The sequence below is a fragment of the Budorcas taxicolor genome, chromosome 1 (assembly GCF_023091745.1).
Source record: "Budorcas taxicolor isolate Tak-1 chromosome 1, Takin1.1, whole genome shotgun sequence".
NCBI classification, from domain to species: Eukaryota; Metazoa; Chordata; class Mammalia; order Artiodactyla; family Bovidae; genus Budorcas; species Budorcas taxicolor.
This window is the reverse complement of record NC_068910.1, coordinates 212,950,823-212,965,008: the sequence shown is the minus strand read 5'-3', so window position 1 is coordinate 212,965,008 and position 14,186 is coordinate 212,950,823. Positions and strand designations below refer to the sequence as shown.

Below are 14,186 nucleotides of genomic sequence, written 5' to 3'. Positions count from 1 at the left end.
GGCCCTGCTGAAAACTAAATCTCAGCTTTTCTGAAGAATCCCCTCACCCCGACCCAGCAGAGAACAGCGGTGTTAAGTAACGACAGAGATAAGCTGGTAACTCTCTCCTGAAGCCTTGGTTTAGGGGCCTGTGAAAGAGCCACTGAACGTGGGTTGGCCCTGTGCCAACAACGTAACTCTAGCACCAAAGACTTCCAAGGATAAAGCATTAAAGGATGTGTTTGGGCCTATGCCATGATCGAGGTTGGAAGTCTTTGAATCCAGAGTTTACTCCTTAAGACCTGAATAAACTTCTTTATTTTCAAGCATGTGTTCTGTTATTCAAGTAGAAAAAGAAACAAGAGATTTTATTTTACATCGGGTTCAGCGCCGAGCTCCAATTCTTGGCTAGACCACAGGAGGTATCATTTAAGAAGCAACTCTGTTCATCCCTTTCTGCTTAACTGAATCTAATGTGACTTGCTCCCCGCCCCCCCCGCCCCCCACCAACTAATGTGTAATATGTTTGGAATGGCTCTGGTTTGATGAGGATAGTAAGGGAAGGATGAAAAAGGAAGATGGACTCCGAGATATAAGTCCTTCTCTAACTGGCCAGAGACAAAAAAAAAACCCTCAAAATGCGGACAAGGAAGCAGCAAGTTGAGCGTAAAAGCTGTAACTTTTTCCAGGCGGTCGGGAGAGACGTGTGATGTCGTCAGTAGGTAGAGCTGCTCACCTTGTCCATCGTTTCTCTCCGTTCAGGCTGTGGATTTAATGTGACGAACAGCAACCCCACCATATGCATCAATGATCTCATCACAGAATACAATAAGGAACACGGGGCAGAGCTACAGCCCTTGAGAGCTGACTGTCTCATCGCCCGAACGGCGACTGTGCTGGAGAAGCTGATCGACACGTTTCAGGACCAGGGGCCCAACGGCGTTCTTCCGCTCTACTATAAATACTGGGTACACAGGTCAGTGCTGGCCTGTCTGCATCCTCTTAAAATCCCTTTACTAAACACAGGTCTGGGTGATCCTCTTTGACTGATGGATAAACCTGGGGGATACCACCTTGAGCGAGTGAGCATCACTGGGAATGGGGACAAACGGGCAATCCCGTGCCTCCAGGTGGGACTCACTGGGAGAGACACCACATCACTGAAGACTTTCCTGCCCCAGTGTGTGTTTAAACCAAATCTGATTGTGAGGCAACAGGCAAATCTTAAATTGTGGAACATTCTCTCGGTAACTATCATTTTCAAACGGAGACCTCCCAGCCTCAGCCTTAGCTGGGAACTTTGTTAGAAACACAAATTCTTTTTTTTTTTTTTTCTGTGTTCAAATTTTATTTTTCTCATTTGCTGACTTCTGTTTATTAAAAATTTTTTATTTGGAGGATAATTGCTTTGCAATGCTGTGCTGTTTCCTCCCATACAACATTCATGTTGTAGGCATACCTGTGTATCCCACAGGTATCCATACATCCCCTCCCGCTTGACCCTCCCGCCCACCCCCCACCCTCTAGGTTGTCACCGAGCACCACGTTGAGCCCCGTTAACTGCAGTTTCCCACTAGCTGTCTATTTTACATATGGTAATGTACATGTAGAAATGCAAATTCTTAACTCCTCCCCTGAGGCTGGGGCCCGGCACTCCTGTTTTAACAAGGGCTCCAGCAAGCTTTCAGGCACCTTAGTTTGGAAAAGTACTGATGTTGACCAATAGGGGCCTCTACCTTTTAGCAATGTCAAGGTTTTAGAAACAAAGAGAAGGGAGATTTTTGAGATTAAAAAGACTCACGAGGCATGTCAGCTGAATGCAATATGAGATTCACAATTAGATCCTGGAAGGGAGAGAGCACCCACAGAAGATATTAATGGGATGAATTAATATCAGGGGACTTTTGCACAGGGACAGATATTCAAGAATGTATCAAGATCACATTTCTTGAGAGTGATAATGATATTCTGGATTTAAGATTATTCTTATTCTTATACTTGCTGAAATATTTAAAGTGTCATGATGCCTACAACTTATTTTTAAATATCAGGAACTCCCTTCCACTCCCCATAAAACAGTGTGTGCGCACGAACACTGAGGAAAAACCGCAAATATGGAAAACGTTAGCAGTTAGTGTAAGTGAAGAGGGCATATGAGGTTCGTTGTACTATGTTCCCCCTTTTCTGTCGGTCTGAAATTCTTCAAAATAAAAATGGGGGAGGTGCAGCTTCTGTACGTTTAAAACTGTTAAGAAGGCTATAACTCAGGAGGTGCATTTGGAAAAATACTGAAAACAGATCGAATTAGCATGCGTTTAACTTATAATCAATGCACCCCAACTCGATAAAAGTCTTCTTTTCAGAACAGCTAGAAAGAGGCCAATCTTATCTCAGCCAAAAGCCTGGAGGGTTGCAGTGTTTCTTTAAAGTGCTAGAGGGTGAAGGAAGTGGCGCAAAAAAATCCTTCCGGATGAAAATCCTTCCGGATGTTCAGAATTAGGAGTGACAGTGTTTGCAAGAGAAGCAATTCCTAACTCCCTATTGGACTTGATTATATTCTGGTAGTCACCAAGACAGTTCAGGCGGGACCAGTGAAAGGCAGAGCTCGGGCCCAGATGCATTTTAACTGTACCAGCCCAGCCTCCTCTCTCCCACCAGCCCTGAATCCTTTCCCATAACGGAGGATTGCTTATCGTCTCAAGCCTCCGCTGCCTCTCACATGTCCCAGTGACCAAGGTCTGTTCTTCCTTTTCAGTGCTCAGCAAGTCCACCTGGGAAGCGCTGAGGGACCAAAGGTGTGGATAGTTGGCCTGGATGACTCTGGGTTCCTTCTGGTCCACCAGGAAAACGGCGATGTGGTCACGGTGCATCCTGACGGCAACTCCTTCGACATGCTGAGAAACCTCATTGTCCCCAAACAGCGGTAGTCCCCGCTGGGGACTGACAGACAGACTGAAGGGCAGAACTGAGGCGGGAGGCTTCCCCTTGGATTTCTGCCGCCTTTCCTAGCCCGTGGAGCGGAAAAACTATATCAGAGTTGTTGACAATTTTTTTTTTTCTCCCTCCAATTAACCTGTTCATTCTTAAATTTTGTTCGAGGTAGAGGGTCGATCGCTAGAAAGATTTAGTTCAGGTAAAGACCTGCCATAGATGTGAGATTTGTTCTCCCTTCTTGAAATTGGATGTGTGTTAATTGGCCAAAAAAAATAGTTTTAACATGGAAACAGCAATGGACTAATTCACATTTTCCCAGTAGTGGAGATCTTTGTGCGTACTCAGTCATGTCCGACTCTTTGCAACCCCATGGACTGTAGCTCACCAGGCTCCTCTGTCCGTGGGATTCTCCAGGCAAGGATACTGGAGTGGGTTGCCGTGCCCTCCTCCAGGGGATCTTCCTGGCCCAGGGATTGCCTCCCTTGCATCTCCTGCAGTGGCAGGTCGATTCTTTACCACTAGCCACCTGGGAAGCCCAGTGAAGATCTTTATCCCTAGACTATTAAAAACATTTTTTAAAAAAGCTTTCAGGCCCTGGTCATTGGTGAGTTAGGAGTATGGTAACACTGTTTACAAGAATCCAGGGAGGTGTTTTCCTATAGGAACATACACTGGTACTTAGTCATCATTTTTTGTTTGTTGTTTGTTCAGTGAAGAAAAGAGAAGGAAGATTTCTAAGCCTTATTCTCAGCCTGGTGGTTTGTGGTCCAATAGCAATGTCTACATGCTACAGAGGCACCCCTAGCTACTTTGGCTTTAATGACCTTGTAGAAGGAATCAGTTAATTACTTTGACATTAATTAATGAGCTTTCCTCAGTTTAAATTGACTGAATATTCTGCCGTGATGGGATCAAGTTCAAGATCCTTAAAGCATTGATTAGGTAATGGCTTGGATGTGAGGGTGGGTGATTTGGCTCCAACAGCTGGAGATGAAGTCTCCCTCTCATACCACACGCAAAGGAGGATTTGGAGCTTTAAGCTAGCTTCGGGCTTGCTTTGAAATATAGAGCATTCCTGCAGGACTATATAGACACACACAGTATAGATGTACATGGCATTTTATTGCTAAGTCACAGTTTTTTGCCCCCTTTTCACATTGCCAAAAAGAGTTATTGCTATTGCATGCTATCAGTTAAGAGCGTGTGTGTGTGTGTGTGTGTGTGTGTGTGAGTGAAGTCTTAAAAGATGTTCAAAATCTGATGCCCTATGAGTCTCCATGAAAGAACAAAAGAAAGGAAGCCTTTTGATATGCATTTGCTCTTTCCAGATGTATTCCATGCTTTTTCCATGTAAGTCCTATCTCCACTGAACTTGAGACTCATAACACATTACTTTTCAGCCTGAAGAGGCCACTTTTTGTCCGCTTTTCTCTCTTCCTGCCAATCCCAACTGGAGTTAGTGAAAAGAAAAGTTGATGAGGCTCTCAGCTTTGAACAGAACCCCCTTATTGTGGCCCAGCACTGTCTTTCTCCAGCTTTAACTGGCCAAGCTAACTCCAGAAAGCTGTGGTTTTCGGTATAAAAATCTGTCTACCTTTAGCCAGGCACAGGCAACCCCATAGAAGGAAAAAAATAACATGTTTAGTCAAGTACACTAACCCAATATGTATGTTTTGGAAATGTAACTTGAAAAGATTTCAGAAGTCATACTTTGCAAATAAGGCTTCAACTAGAATTATTTTTCTTAACAAAACAAAACAAAACACTCTCTCCTAAAATGCCCAAGTCTAAATAAAAGTTTGAAGTCCACAGCACCCCAAATTTACCAAATGGACTCACCCTGGAGAGGGCATCTGCAAAATATCATTAAGAATAAAGTTCTCAGGCTGATGTTGCAAGTTTGACTTCTCAAACTCTGTAATATGAGGCACACCATGTCTCAGAGCTGCCATCGTTAACTTTTTGCATTTCTTTGGGGGGTTATTTAATGAAAAACATGTTCTGATTTGTTTTAAGCTGAAGTCCTACTCTAGACAGTCTGCTTTAGGGAAAAAATAATGTTATCATTTAATTTCCTTTTGGTAAATTAAAACTAATGAAGTGTGGCCACGTCACAGCAGATGGAGATGCTCTGGGCGTATCACTTTGCGCCTGTGCTTTCGAGGCTCTTCTTATTTCTTACTTGTGCCCGACACCCAGTTGTCTTGAGGGAGGCAAAATAGACTTGGAACAGATGCTGCATTTTGCATAAACCTGACTTTGCCTCAGATGAACCAAAGACTTTTGAAATTCTGCTTCCTATAGAACAGCTGAATAAAGGCATTTTGCTTACAGCTGTTAGCATTAGGAAAACTTGCTACGCTGCACTTGTCAATTTGGGTGCAGTTTATGCACCCAGCGATCTAGGATCTCAAGGAGCTTTAAAGTCTTAACGAGAACTTCACGTTTTTCTCTTAATCTTTAAAACACAGCACCTACACTCAGGGTTGGCATGTGCTTTTGGGACATTTGAATTGTGCCCTAGTGTGGAGGCTGCACATTGTTACATGAAAGGCAGGAAGGACGGCAACCCCTCGCTGGTAGCAAATTTCAGAGGAACTCTAAAACAGGACCCAGCAATAGCTGGGCTTTCCGTGCTGCCGCCCCCGCCCCCCCCACCCCTGCAGCATTCCTTGGCACTGTCATCCTGGCAGCATGTACAGTGCTGGGGCACAGTCGGAAGGATCTGTCCCCCCCAGGGGCTCTCTGCTACAGCATAGTAGACTGCCCGATGTGGGAGCAAGTGGTCCACGGGGGGGTGGGTCCACAGGCCCAGGCCTGGGGTATCATGCACCTCCAACCCTACCCCAAACTCCCACCACCTACACACACGGGGAGGACTACGTGGGCACCCCTCACCCTCGAGTCTGGGAATCAGGAGAGAAGCCAGCCTCAGCCAGCCGTTTCAGAATCCATAAAGGAGATGTTTTAGGCTTACGTTCTGTAGGTCTGTTTGGTCTTAATGGGCAAAGAATGGAGAAATCGGTATTCCTAACTACTATGCATTATTTGAAATAAGCGTTAAACCTCTGCATTTTTAGTTTTTCAAAGACTCATCTCTGAAACATAATTACTTTAAACTGATGCCTATAAAAAGCAAGTCTACCAAAATAAATTTTGAGACCTTCTCCGTAGTTTGGGCTTATTTTTTATTTTTACCATGTTTCATTTGTCAAAATAAGCAGTTCCTTTCGGTTACAATATTTTTTTAATTCATATTTAAACATTTAAAAAAATAAATACTTTTACATCATAAGGAATAGGTATATGTAAATATTAAGAAGCTGGTTGCTTTCTTAAAAATGTAGTTGTGAAAAATGTGTTATGTATCATACAAAGGAGAAGTCATATTACTTCAAAGAATGAAAGTCAGAAAATCCCAAAAGTTCAAAAATATTTAACTAAAGTGAGAAATACATTTAATAACGTAAATTTTTTAAAGTTTTTAACAACACATTTAATGTAAGAACACGTTCTGTTCTTGTCCAGTTGTTCTTCCTCTTCTCTGAGAACTACTTGACTTTTGTCTCCAGTTCTTCCCCAAGATTTCACCCTTATTTACATACTTAAGTTTAGGAATAGCTTGAATAATGCATCTTTGATAACTCAAGGGCTGCAATTCACTAAAATTTCCACAGTAATTTTATGGAATTTATTTGAAATTTTTCTTTTATCTGTAGCAGCCCCCACAGTCTATCTAACCATCTTGAAAGTGTTAGTTGCTCACTTGTGTCCAACTCTTTGCGACCCCATTAACTGTAGCCGCCAGGCTCCTCTGCCCATGGAGTTCTGCAGGCAGGAAGACTGGAGTGGGTAGCCATTCCTTTCTCCAGGGAATCTTCCCAACCCAGGGATCAAACCCAGGTCCCCTGCATTATAGAAAGGTTCTTTACTGGCTGAGCCATCATAAACTACAGTAGACTTTATACAGGATTCATTGATGGAGTAAACCCCTCCCATCCTTAGGATCCAAGGGAGGAAGGCATGGCCATTGGACTTAATATGATCAAAGGGGTGGGGATGAGGGAGCAGAAAATACAGGCTCTTACAGATTTTCTCAGAGCAGCACTTCACACCCTGTTCACTTCTCTGCAAAGGTATGAATGGAATGGCTTTCTAGAAAGGGCTTCCAAGAACATAAAGGAATTCCTTTCCCTTGGAGGCCCAGTGGAAGGAGGGACAAACCAGTCTTGAACTGGGTTTATTTTTGAAATCCATTTAATCTGGCATTTTTTTGTCAACATGTTAGGAACCACTATTTTTCTTTTTTTGTGAAAGACATGCGTATTTATTAACACGCTTTCTCTTCCAGCGCCTCACAGAAGTTGAGAAACAATATCCCCAAGCTTAAATGTGCAGACTAAAAGATGGAGGTAACAATGTCAGGTTGCCGTAGTAACTGCCCTGCCAACTTTGCACAGAGCTGCTGTCCGCCTGGAAGCCAGCTTGCATGGGAATCTTCCTTTATGTTCTAGGTTATGAAAACTGCAATGTTTGTTTAGGCAAAGAAGTTTTTCCTAGTACACATTTTATTTTTCAAGTACACATACCCTCATCATTAAGCCTATTTATGTTAAGGTTTATAAATCTGTAACGATTTTCTTAGCTAACAGTAACATCTGGTCTTAAATTGCTCCAGAAGTCCTCACAGTTGTATTTATTTATACAGCCCCCAATGATTAATAACAAGATAGACACAAACGTATTTTCTGGTACTTTATTGAAAAATGTCAAGCGAATCTCCTGCTCATCCAACCTGCACCTTCCAGGAATCACAGGTTTAATTATGGGTCTCGACAGCATAAAAACATTACCCCAGGCTTATTTTCTGTGTGTCTACACTCAGAGCAAGCCGCTCATGAAGTATGGCTAAGCAGTGTCGAGGTGTGCGCACTGGATTCTTCTGACCTTGCCTCTTCACCGCAAAACACGTGTTCCTAAATTTGCAAACTGTACCATAAGGCAACTGAACCACCCCAGGGAAGCAGGCAGGTCTTCAGAGAGGCGCTGGCTGGACGGCAGGTCCTTTCACATTTCAATAACAGCACATGTAGGTGCTCTCGGATTCAAAGAACAGTGAGTTGGAGACACTGGTGAACAAACTTTCCACACTGAAAGGTGGACATAGTTTCCTAAAAGTAAACCATCTGAAAAAGCAGCAAAAAGAGGGAGTGTTTATAGTGAGGAGCAGATTGAAAAAGTGTGGTTCAATGCACTGATCCACTTCGGAGCCATGACAGGATTTTTAAACAGTGAAATCTTGAAGCAAAGTATAAAAATAAAAATTAATGGGAGTTTATCTTAAAAACACTGCTGGTGCTTTATAAAAGATTCCTGTTTACCTGTTACACACATGACATTCATATGGGGTTTTCTTACTCTGTAGAAAATGCTGAAGACGTGTATATCATTTTCGTTACATCCCTTTAGCATGTTTTTTCCCCGCGAGGCGCAGTCCATTGACAAGTTTCCATATTGCACATGCAATTTAACTAACTTTATTAGCACTACTTATATCAAACACGAGCCTAGGGAATTACAGGTCTGTGTGGGCCAGAGGGACTTTGCTTGTCATCAGATTTGACGGGTAGCCAATCCACTGGGCACGAAAATCATCCACCTGTCACTCTCATAAAATATCTGGCTATATATATATATTTTTGCATTTAATGCCTATTCAATATATTCTGAAGGTGCTATTCTCAAGAGTTCACGGGGTTGGGAGGGAATAAAAACTTTGTGAATGCACTTGAGAAGCACACCCACAGTCACCCCCTTGGTCTCGGCTTGTCGATGTTCTGTCACCCCCTTGGTCTCGGCTTGTCGATGTTTGTATTCAAGGGTTAAATGAAAACGTCTCATGAGACTCATGAATGACTTGAAAACTGCGGAGTTGTCGTCCATTCAGGGAACTTAAATCATCACATTCTGCCGTTGACTTAAGAACCTAAAAAGGGCAATGAACACAGGAGGCTTCCCAGGCTGGCCCATCTATCTGACCATCTTCGGGTGGGGTGACCTTCGCAAAGTGGAGTGTCAGGAGATATTACAACTGCTACCGCCCACCCCCCACACCCGCCAAAAGCGGGTCTGTTACTGAGCATCGGGGGCACACAGGCCTGATTTCAAGGCGAGGAAACCAAGTCCCCCCCAAGGACGGAGTAGTTGGGGCCACCCCTGGGCGGTCGCCTTTTCAGAAAACCCGGCTCTTGGAGAACAAAACGTCGGGCGGTCAGGGTGTCCCCGACGTCGCCGCTTCTGTCCTCTACACGGGCGTTTATGGCATCTACGGTTTAAAAAAAAAATCTAGGAGTCGGCGGCGGAGTTTAGTAAAATAGTCGTCTCTGTATAAATTAATTTAAACCGTGCATACACAGCTCGGCCCGTGGACTCGGTGAGGCGGGGAGCCCAGGAGGCCTGCCTATGGCTTCTCCGCGCGGGCGGCCGGGCGGGTCACCTGCCGTTGGTGATGATGACCGAGGCGCCCAGGTAGTGTGGCCGCGGCGCGCCGGGCGGCGGGGCGGCGGCGGGGCCGACGGGGCCGGGGGCCCGGGCTCGCAGCGCGCCGCCCGCCGCCTCGGGCGCGCCGGGGCCGCAGGCCAGGCCGGGGGCGCCGGGCGCCGCGCCCCCCAGCGGCCCGCGCCGCGCCAGCACGCGGTGGTAGTTGAGCAGCACCAGCGGCAGCTGCGCGGGCGCGCCCGGGGGCGCGGGGGCCGGCGGCGCGCAGCACTCGGGGGGCGCGCGGCCCAGCGCCAGCCGCGCCCCGTCGCGGGCGGCCTGCCGGGCGGCCTTGGCCGGGCCCGGCGCCGGCTCCTCGCGGTAGTGGCCGCAGCTCGGGAAGCTCGGCGGCGGCGGCTGCGCGGTGTCCTCGCCGAACCTGCGCGCGGCGGCGGGCGCTGCGGGGACAGGCGACACGTTAGACGCCCGCGCGGGGGAGGAGGGGGCCCGCTCCAAGCCACACTCCCCCGGGGGGCCTGGGGCCGCCTCCGCCCGGAGCCGCCCGCACCCCGCCAAGTCCAATCGCAAGATGGAAGTGGCCTGTTCTAGGAGCCGCAGGAAGCAGTGAAGAGAAACAGGTGGACTTAATGTTAGCAAGAGCCTTGATTTAATGCCGTAGAGCCGGAAGATTAGTTCAGTGTGTGAGCAGTGTAAAAAGCAGGTAAGGTCTTCGTTTCTGCCTTCCAAATGCGGGGCAGACGCTCGGAACCACCTCTCACCGCACTGGCCACCCGGGGCTGGTGGCCATCATGCTGGAGAGCGTTGGTCTACAGGCTTCCTTCCCCAGGCCTTACTCTTAGGTGGCCCCAGTCGGCCACTATCTGTTTTGTTTTGTTTTGTTTTGCTTTTTCCTCAGTGGGGAGTGGAGAAGGCAATGGCACCCCACTCCAGTGCTCTTGCCTGGAAAATCCCATGGACGGAGGAGCCTGGTGGGCTGCAGTCCATGGGATCGCTAACAGTCGGACAGGACTGAGCGGCTTCACTTTCACTTTTCACTTTCACACATTGGAGAAGGAAATGGCAACCCACTCCAGTGTTCTTGCCTGGAGAATCCCAGGGCTGGGGGAGCCTGGTGGGCTGCCATCTATGGGATCGCACGGAGTCGGACACAACTGAAGCGACTTAGCAGCAGCAGCAGCAGTGGGGAGGGCGGAGTGGTAATCCCCCTGCTCCTAATTAATGTTATAACCAGCATCACCAATTAGATGGTCTGGAATCAGTTAGCTCCCCTCCCCCCTTTTAAACCTTCAGACATCCTTTGTCTTCAATATCAAAAAGACTAGGAAATCGATTACCAATTGCCCCCAGTTAGCACCTTTGGTCCAGTTTTTACCAAGTATCTGGCAAATGAAGTGCTTATTAACCTCTTTCACTTCCAAAATAGCAATGAAAAAAAAAATCAAATGCTGTTTTTATCTCACTGGTCAACACCCCTACACAAAGAAAAGTAATTCTTTCAAGTCCCGTCTCCAGTGGGTAATAGTTGCAGCTGTTAGGACAATCCCCTTGCTTTTTCTTTCCCCGGGCTGTGCCAAGGAAATCCCTGCTGCGGTTCTTTGGGGGACCCGGTGCACTGATGGTTATTAGGAACGCAAATCCCAGGCCTGCACTGCTCTGGTTGCTGGCATACTGTTTTCTGAACTGGTTACTTTTGAAAAACACGTCCTGGTCATCTCCGAGAATGTCACATTGCTCCCGGATCTAGCCCTCTTCTTCTGTATCTCAAAGGCCTGTGAAGACTGTGGCGCAGCACAGAGCAAGAAGTTTGCTCAGCAGCCGCAGGAGCAGCAGAGCCCGACCTGCCTCCCAAGAGCGAAGGAGAGGAGGGGATGCCAGGCATGTCACTCTTCTGGGGGCTCGCAGCGTCCTCCCAGCCTTCAGTGGTCCCGCAGGGCTCCTGCACAAACCTGGTCTACTGTCTCAGCAGAGGTTAGGTCTGGGTGGCAGCTAACCCTTGACCCCCTCCTCCTACCCTCTGCCTGGGGTTGTCCCGGGGAGGAAGCAGGGGTCTGTCTGAGCCTGGGGGCAGCTGGTGAAACCTCCACAGAGGACCTCTGCTTGGCTGCTCACTGGATGGCCAATCCTGTCTGCCTACCAAGCCCTGTGGTAGGTATGATCCACGTGGTTCATGCTCCCATCTTACAGATGAAGAAACTGAGTCCTGGAGAACCTGTGCTATTCGCCTTAGGGTGGGGGCATTGGCATTTCTGTCCCCGAGCCCGTGATTTTCCACCACTGCTTCCCATGCTTTGAAAACTGGCATGAGAAGAAAACCAACAGTGTCTCGTGTTCACTTTGGGGTGGAGTAGAAAGGAATCGTAAAATAAATACAGTTGGGGGTCCCTGGGGTACATGCGCTGGGCTCAACTGCTCAGTCGTGTCGACCCTCTGCGGCCCCAGGGACCACAGCCCGCCAGGCTCCTCTGTCCATGAGATTTCCCCGGAGCGAGAATACCGGAGCGGGTTGCCATTTCCTTCTCCAGGGGAATCTTCCCAACCCAGGGATCGAAACTGCATCTCTTGTGTCTCCTGCATTGGCAGGCAGATTTTTTTTTTTTTTTTTTAACCACTAGCACCACCTGGGAAGCCATATAGGAAAATCACATTGCCTCCCTTTTAGGGAGCAAAGGGGGTCCTGGACTTTTATGGAGGGTGGCCCAACACCCCATCTCCACCATCCCTGGTGCCCACGAGGCACACAGGCGCAGTCGCAGCCTCGGGAAGCGCTCGCAGTGAGGGCGGGAAGGCACGGCCACTCCCGCTCAGAGGCAGAAGGAAAGGCGTGTTTGCCCAGAGCCTGGGCATCCTTTCTCCATCTGCCACCCACCGCCACCGCCATCCACCGTCCTGCCCGCGCCCCTCGTGTAAACAGGACCCACCTTCGTAGTTTGGCATCAGGCTGTGCCGAGCAGGGTTCACTGGCGGCTCGGAAAGGCTCTTAGCTGGAGACGGGCTGCCCGGCACTAGGGGGCTGGCATAGCGCCACTGGCACTCGCTGCCGGCTGGCAGGGCGCTCAGCAGGAAGCGCGCCACCTCGCACGGGGGTCCCTGGGGCTGCCCGAACTTGGCCGGCAGCACAGGCTTCTTGCTGCTGAAGACGTGAGAGTCCAGAGGGAAGGGTCCGTAGTGGTAGGAGAAGGGCAGGCCGTAGGACGGGGCGTACAGAAGGTCACCGCCTTCTGAATGGAGCTGCTGTTCTGGGGGAGCCGGGCCGTGGGCAGGGGGGCTGGCCCTCCAGCTTCCGAGCTGGCTGCACTCCAGTTTGTCCATTTGGAAGGAGCCGTACTGCTGCCGAACAAAGCAGACAGATGAAGGGCCTGCCGGGGATGGGCAGCCGGCGGCAAGCTGCCTGCTCACCCCGCGGTGCCTGCCCGTGTCCCGGGGCCACCGGCGCGGTCCCACCCGGGATGGGAGGCCAGCCGACAGCCCTCCGGGGACCCGCCCCCTCCCCTCCCCTGCCCTGCGTGGAAAGAGATCGCCTCACCCCCAAGTGACAACACAAGCCACTTGCACCTTCGGAGAGCTTGCAAAAGACTTTTTTTTAAAAAGAGAAGGGTTCCCATTCCAGACAAAAATGCTCTGGAAACACAGGGCCCCAGAGTCCTGAGCCCTGACTACACAGACTCTGATCAGCCTCCCCGAGGGAGTCTTCTGTCTCCAAGATCTGACTCACCCACCTGGCCGTCAGCTTGGCCTGTCTCCCCCAGGCTGAGTCTCTATCCTGGGGGCAGGATGGCCAGAGGGACTTTGCCTCCCTCAGAGAAACTCCCGGGTAGGGAGACCCCTGAATGCGGCTGGGGCCTCATGCTTCATTCAGGTGCCCCGAGCCCCAGTGGGTGGCGGCTGTTACCTGTGTGGGGTAAGGGTTTGCTCTCAGCTTCGTCTTCATCTTCGTGTTTTTGGGCTTAGCTAACTTCCTAGTTTCTTGTGAGGTAGGCAAGGTGGTCCTCCAGGAGTCCTGGGACTTGGACGTGGACACCTGGTCCAGGGACAGCTGCAGTTCCTTGTACTCGATGTCCCTGAGAAGCCAGACGGGACAGGTCATGTCCATGAGCCACGAGGAGGGACGCCCTCCCAGGCCTGTTCCTGGGGCGAGTTCATTTGAGAAGCTCCTCCGTGTCACTGTACTAAGCGGATGTGCTGGGCTTTGAGGGGTGGCCCCCTCCCCCTGTTGTAATAAGCCACCTGCAGCCTCGGGCTTGGAGACCCCAGGAGATGCTGAGCAAGCCCGCTGTTCCGCGGCAGGAAGACGGAGTGTGGAGTAGCTCTCTCCCACCTAACGGGGCCCCCGGGCACGTTTCCTGGGGACACCACGCACCCCAAGGCAGGATGTCAGGGCAACAAGGAAAAGGCAGAAACCGCTCGCGATCAACTGAGTGTCTGTGGCCCGGCTGCTTCCCTATTTAGCACCAGGGAGGCTAAATAGGGGTCCCTTGAGGGTCCCGGAGCCTGGTTTCCAGCCTTATCCACTTCCACACTTGGGACCCATTTCTGCCCTGAAGAGCCAGCCGGGCACTGGCACACTCATGGGAGGGGAAGTTGCCCCAAGGACCAGCCCCAGCCCGTGCAAGTTGGCTCAGGAAGAATCATTGCGGGACCAAAATGCTTTCTCCCCTACAGTTCTGCTAAAATCACTCTGCCTTGGAAAAACAAAAAAACCAAACACCCACCTCCCAACACTCCCCTCACCCAAATTCCAAGCAACCTGACAATCATTCTGTGAAGGAACAGAGAGC

At 49.4% G+C, this 14,186-nt stretch overlaps 2 protein-coding genes across 6 annotated transcripts in view; one reads left to right on the top strand and one right to left on the bottom strand.

Annotated features, from left to right (window-relative positions):
* HLCS (holocarboxylase synthetase) overlaps window positions 1–6,052 on the top strand; it is a 192,822-nt gene extending 186,770 nt beyond the window's left edge. For all 3 annotated transcript variants that reach the window (XM_052648914.1, XM_052648924.1, XM_052648930.1), the window contains 2 exons: window positions 742–955; window positions 2,735–6,052. In XM_052648914.1, coding sequence (XP_052504874.1) covers window positions 742–955; window positions 2,735–2,906 — 386 coding nt within the window. In that variant the 3' untranslated portion in view covers window positions 2,907–6,052. The remainder of the gene's footprint in view (window positions 1–741; window positions 956–2,734) is intronic.
* Window positions 1–14,186, bottom strand: part of SIM2 (SIM bHLH transcription factor 2) — a 64,186-nt gene that overhangs the window by 5,218 nt on the left and 44,782 nt on the right. Inside the window, exons 9-11 of one of the 3 annotated variants that reach the window (XM_052648942.1) lie at window positions 13,301–13,469; window positions 12,330–12,738; window positions 9,406–9,848 (exon numbers count right to left, since the gene is read on the bottom strand). In XM_052648942.1, coding sequence (XP_052504902.1) covers window positions 9,406–9,848; window positions 12,330–12,738; window positions 13,301–13,469 — 1,021 coding nt within the window. Of the gene's footprint in view, window positions 1–9,405; window positions 9,849–12,329; window positions 12,739–13,300; window positions 13,470–14,186 lie in introns of those variants that run through there. The other 2 variants (XM_052648952.1, XM_052648961.1) reach the window with 2 other exon arrangements.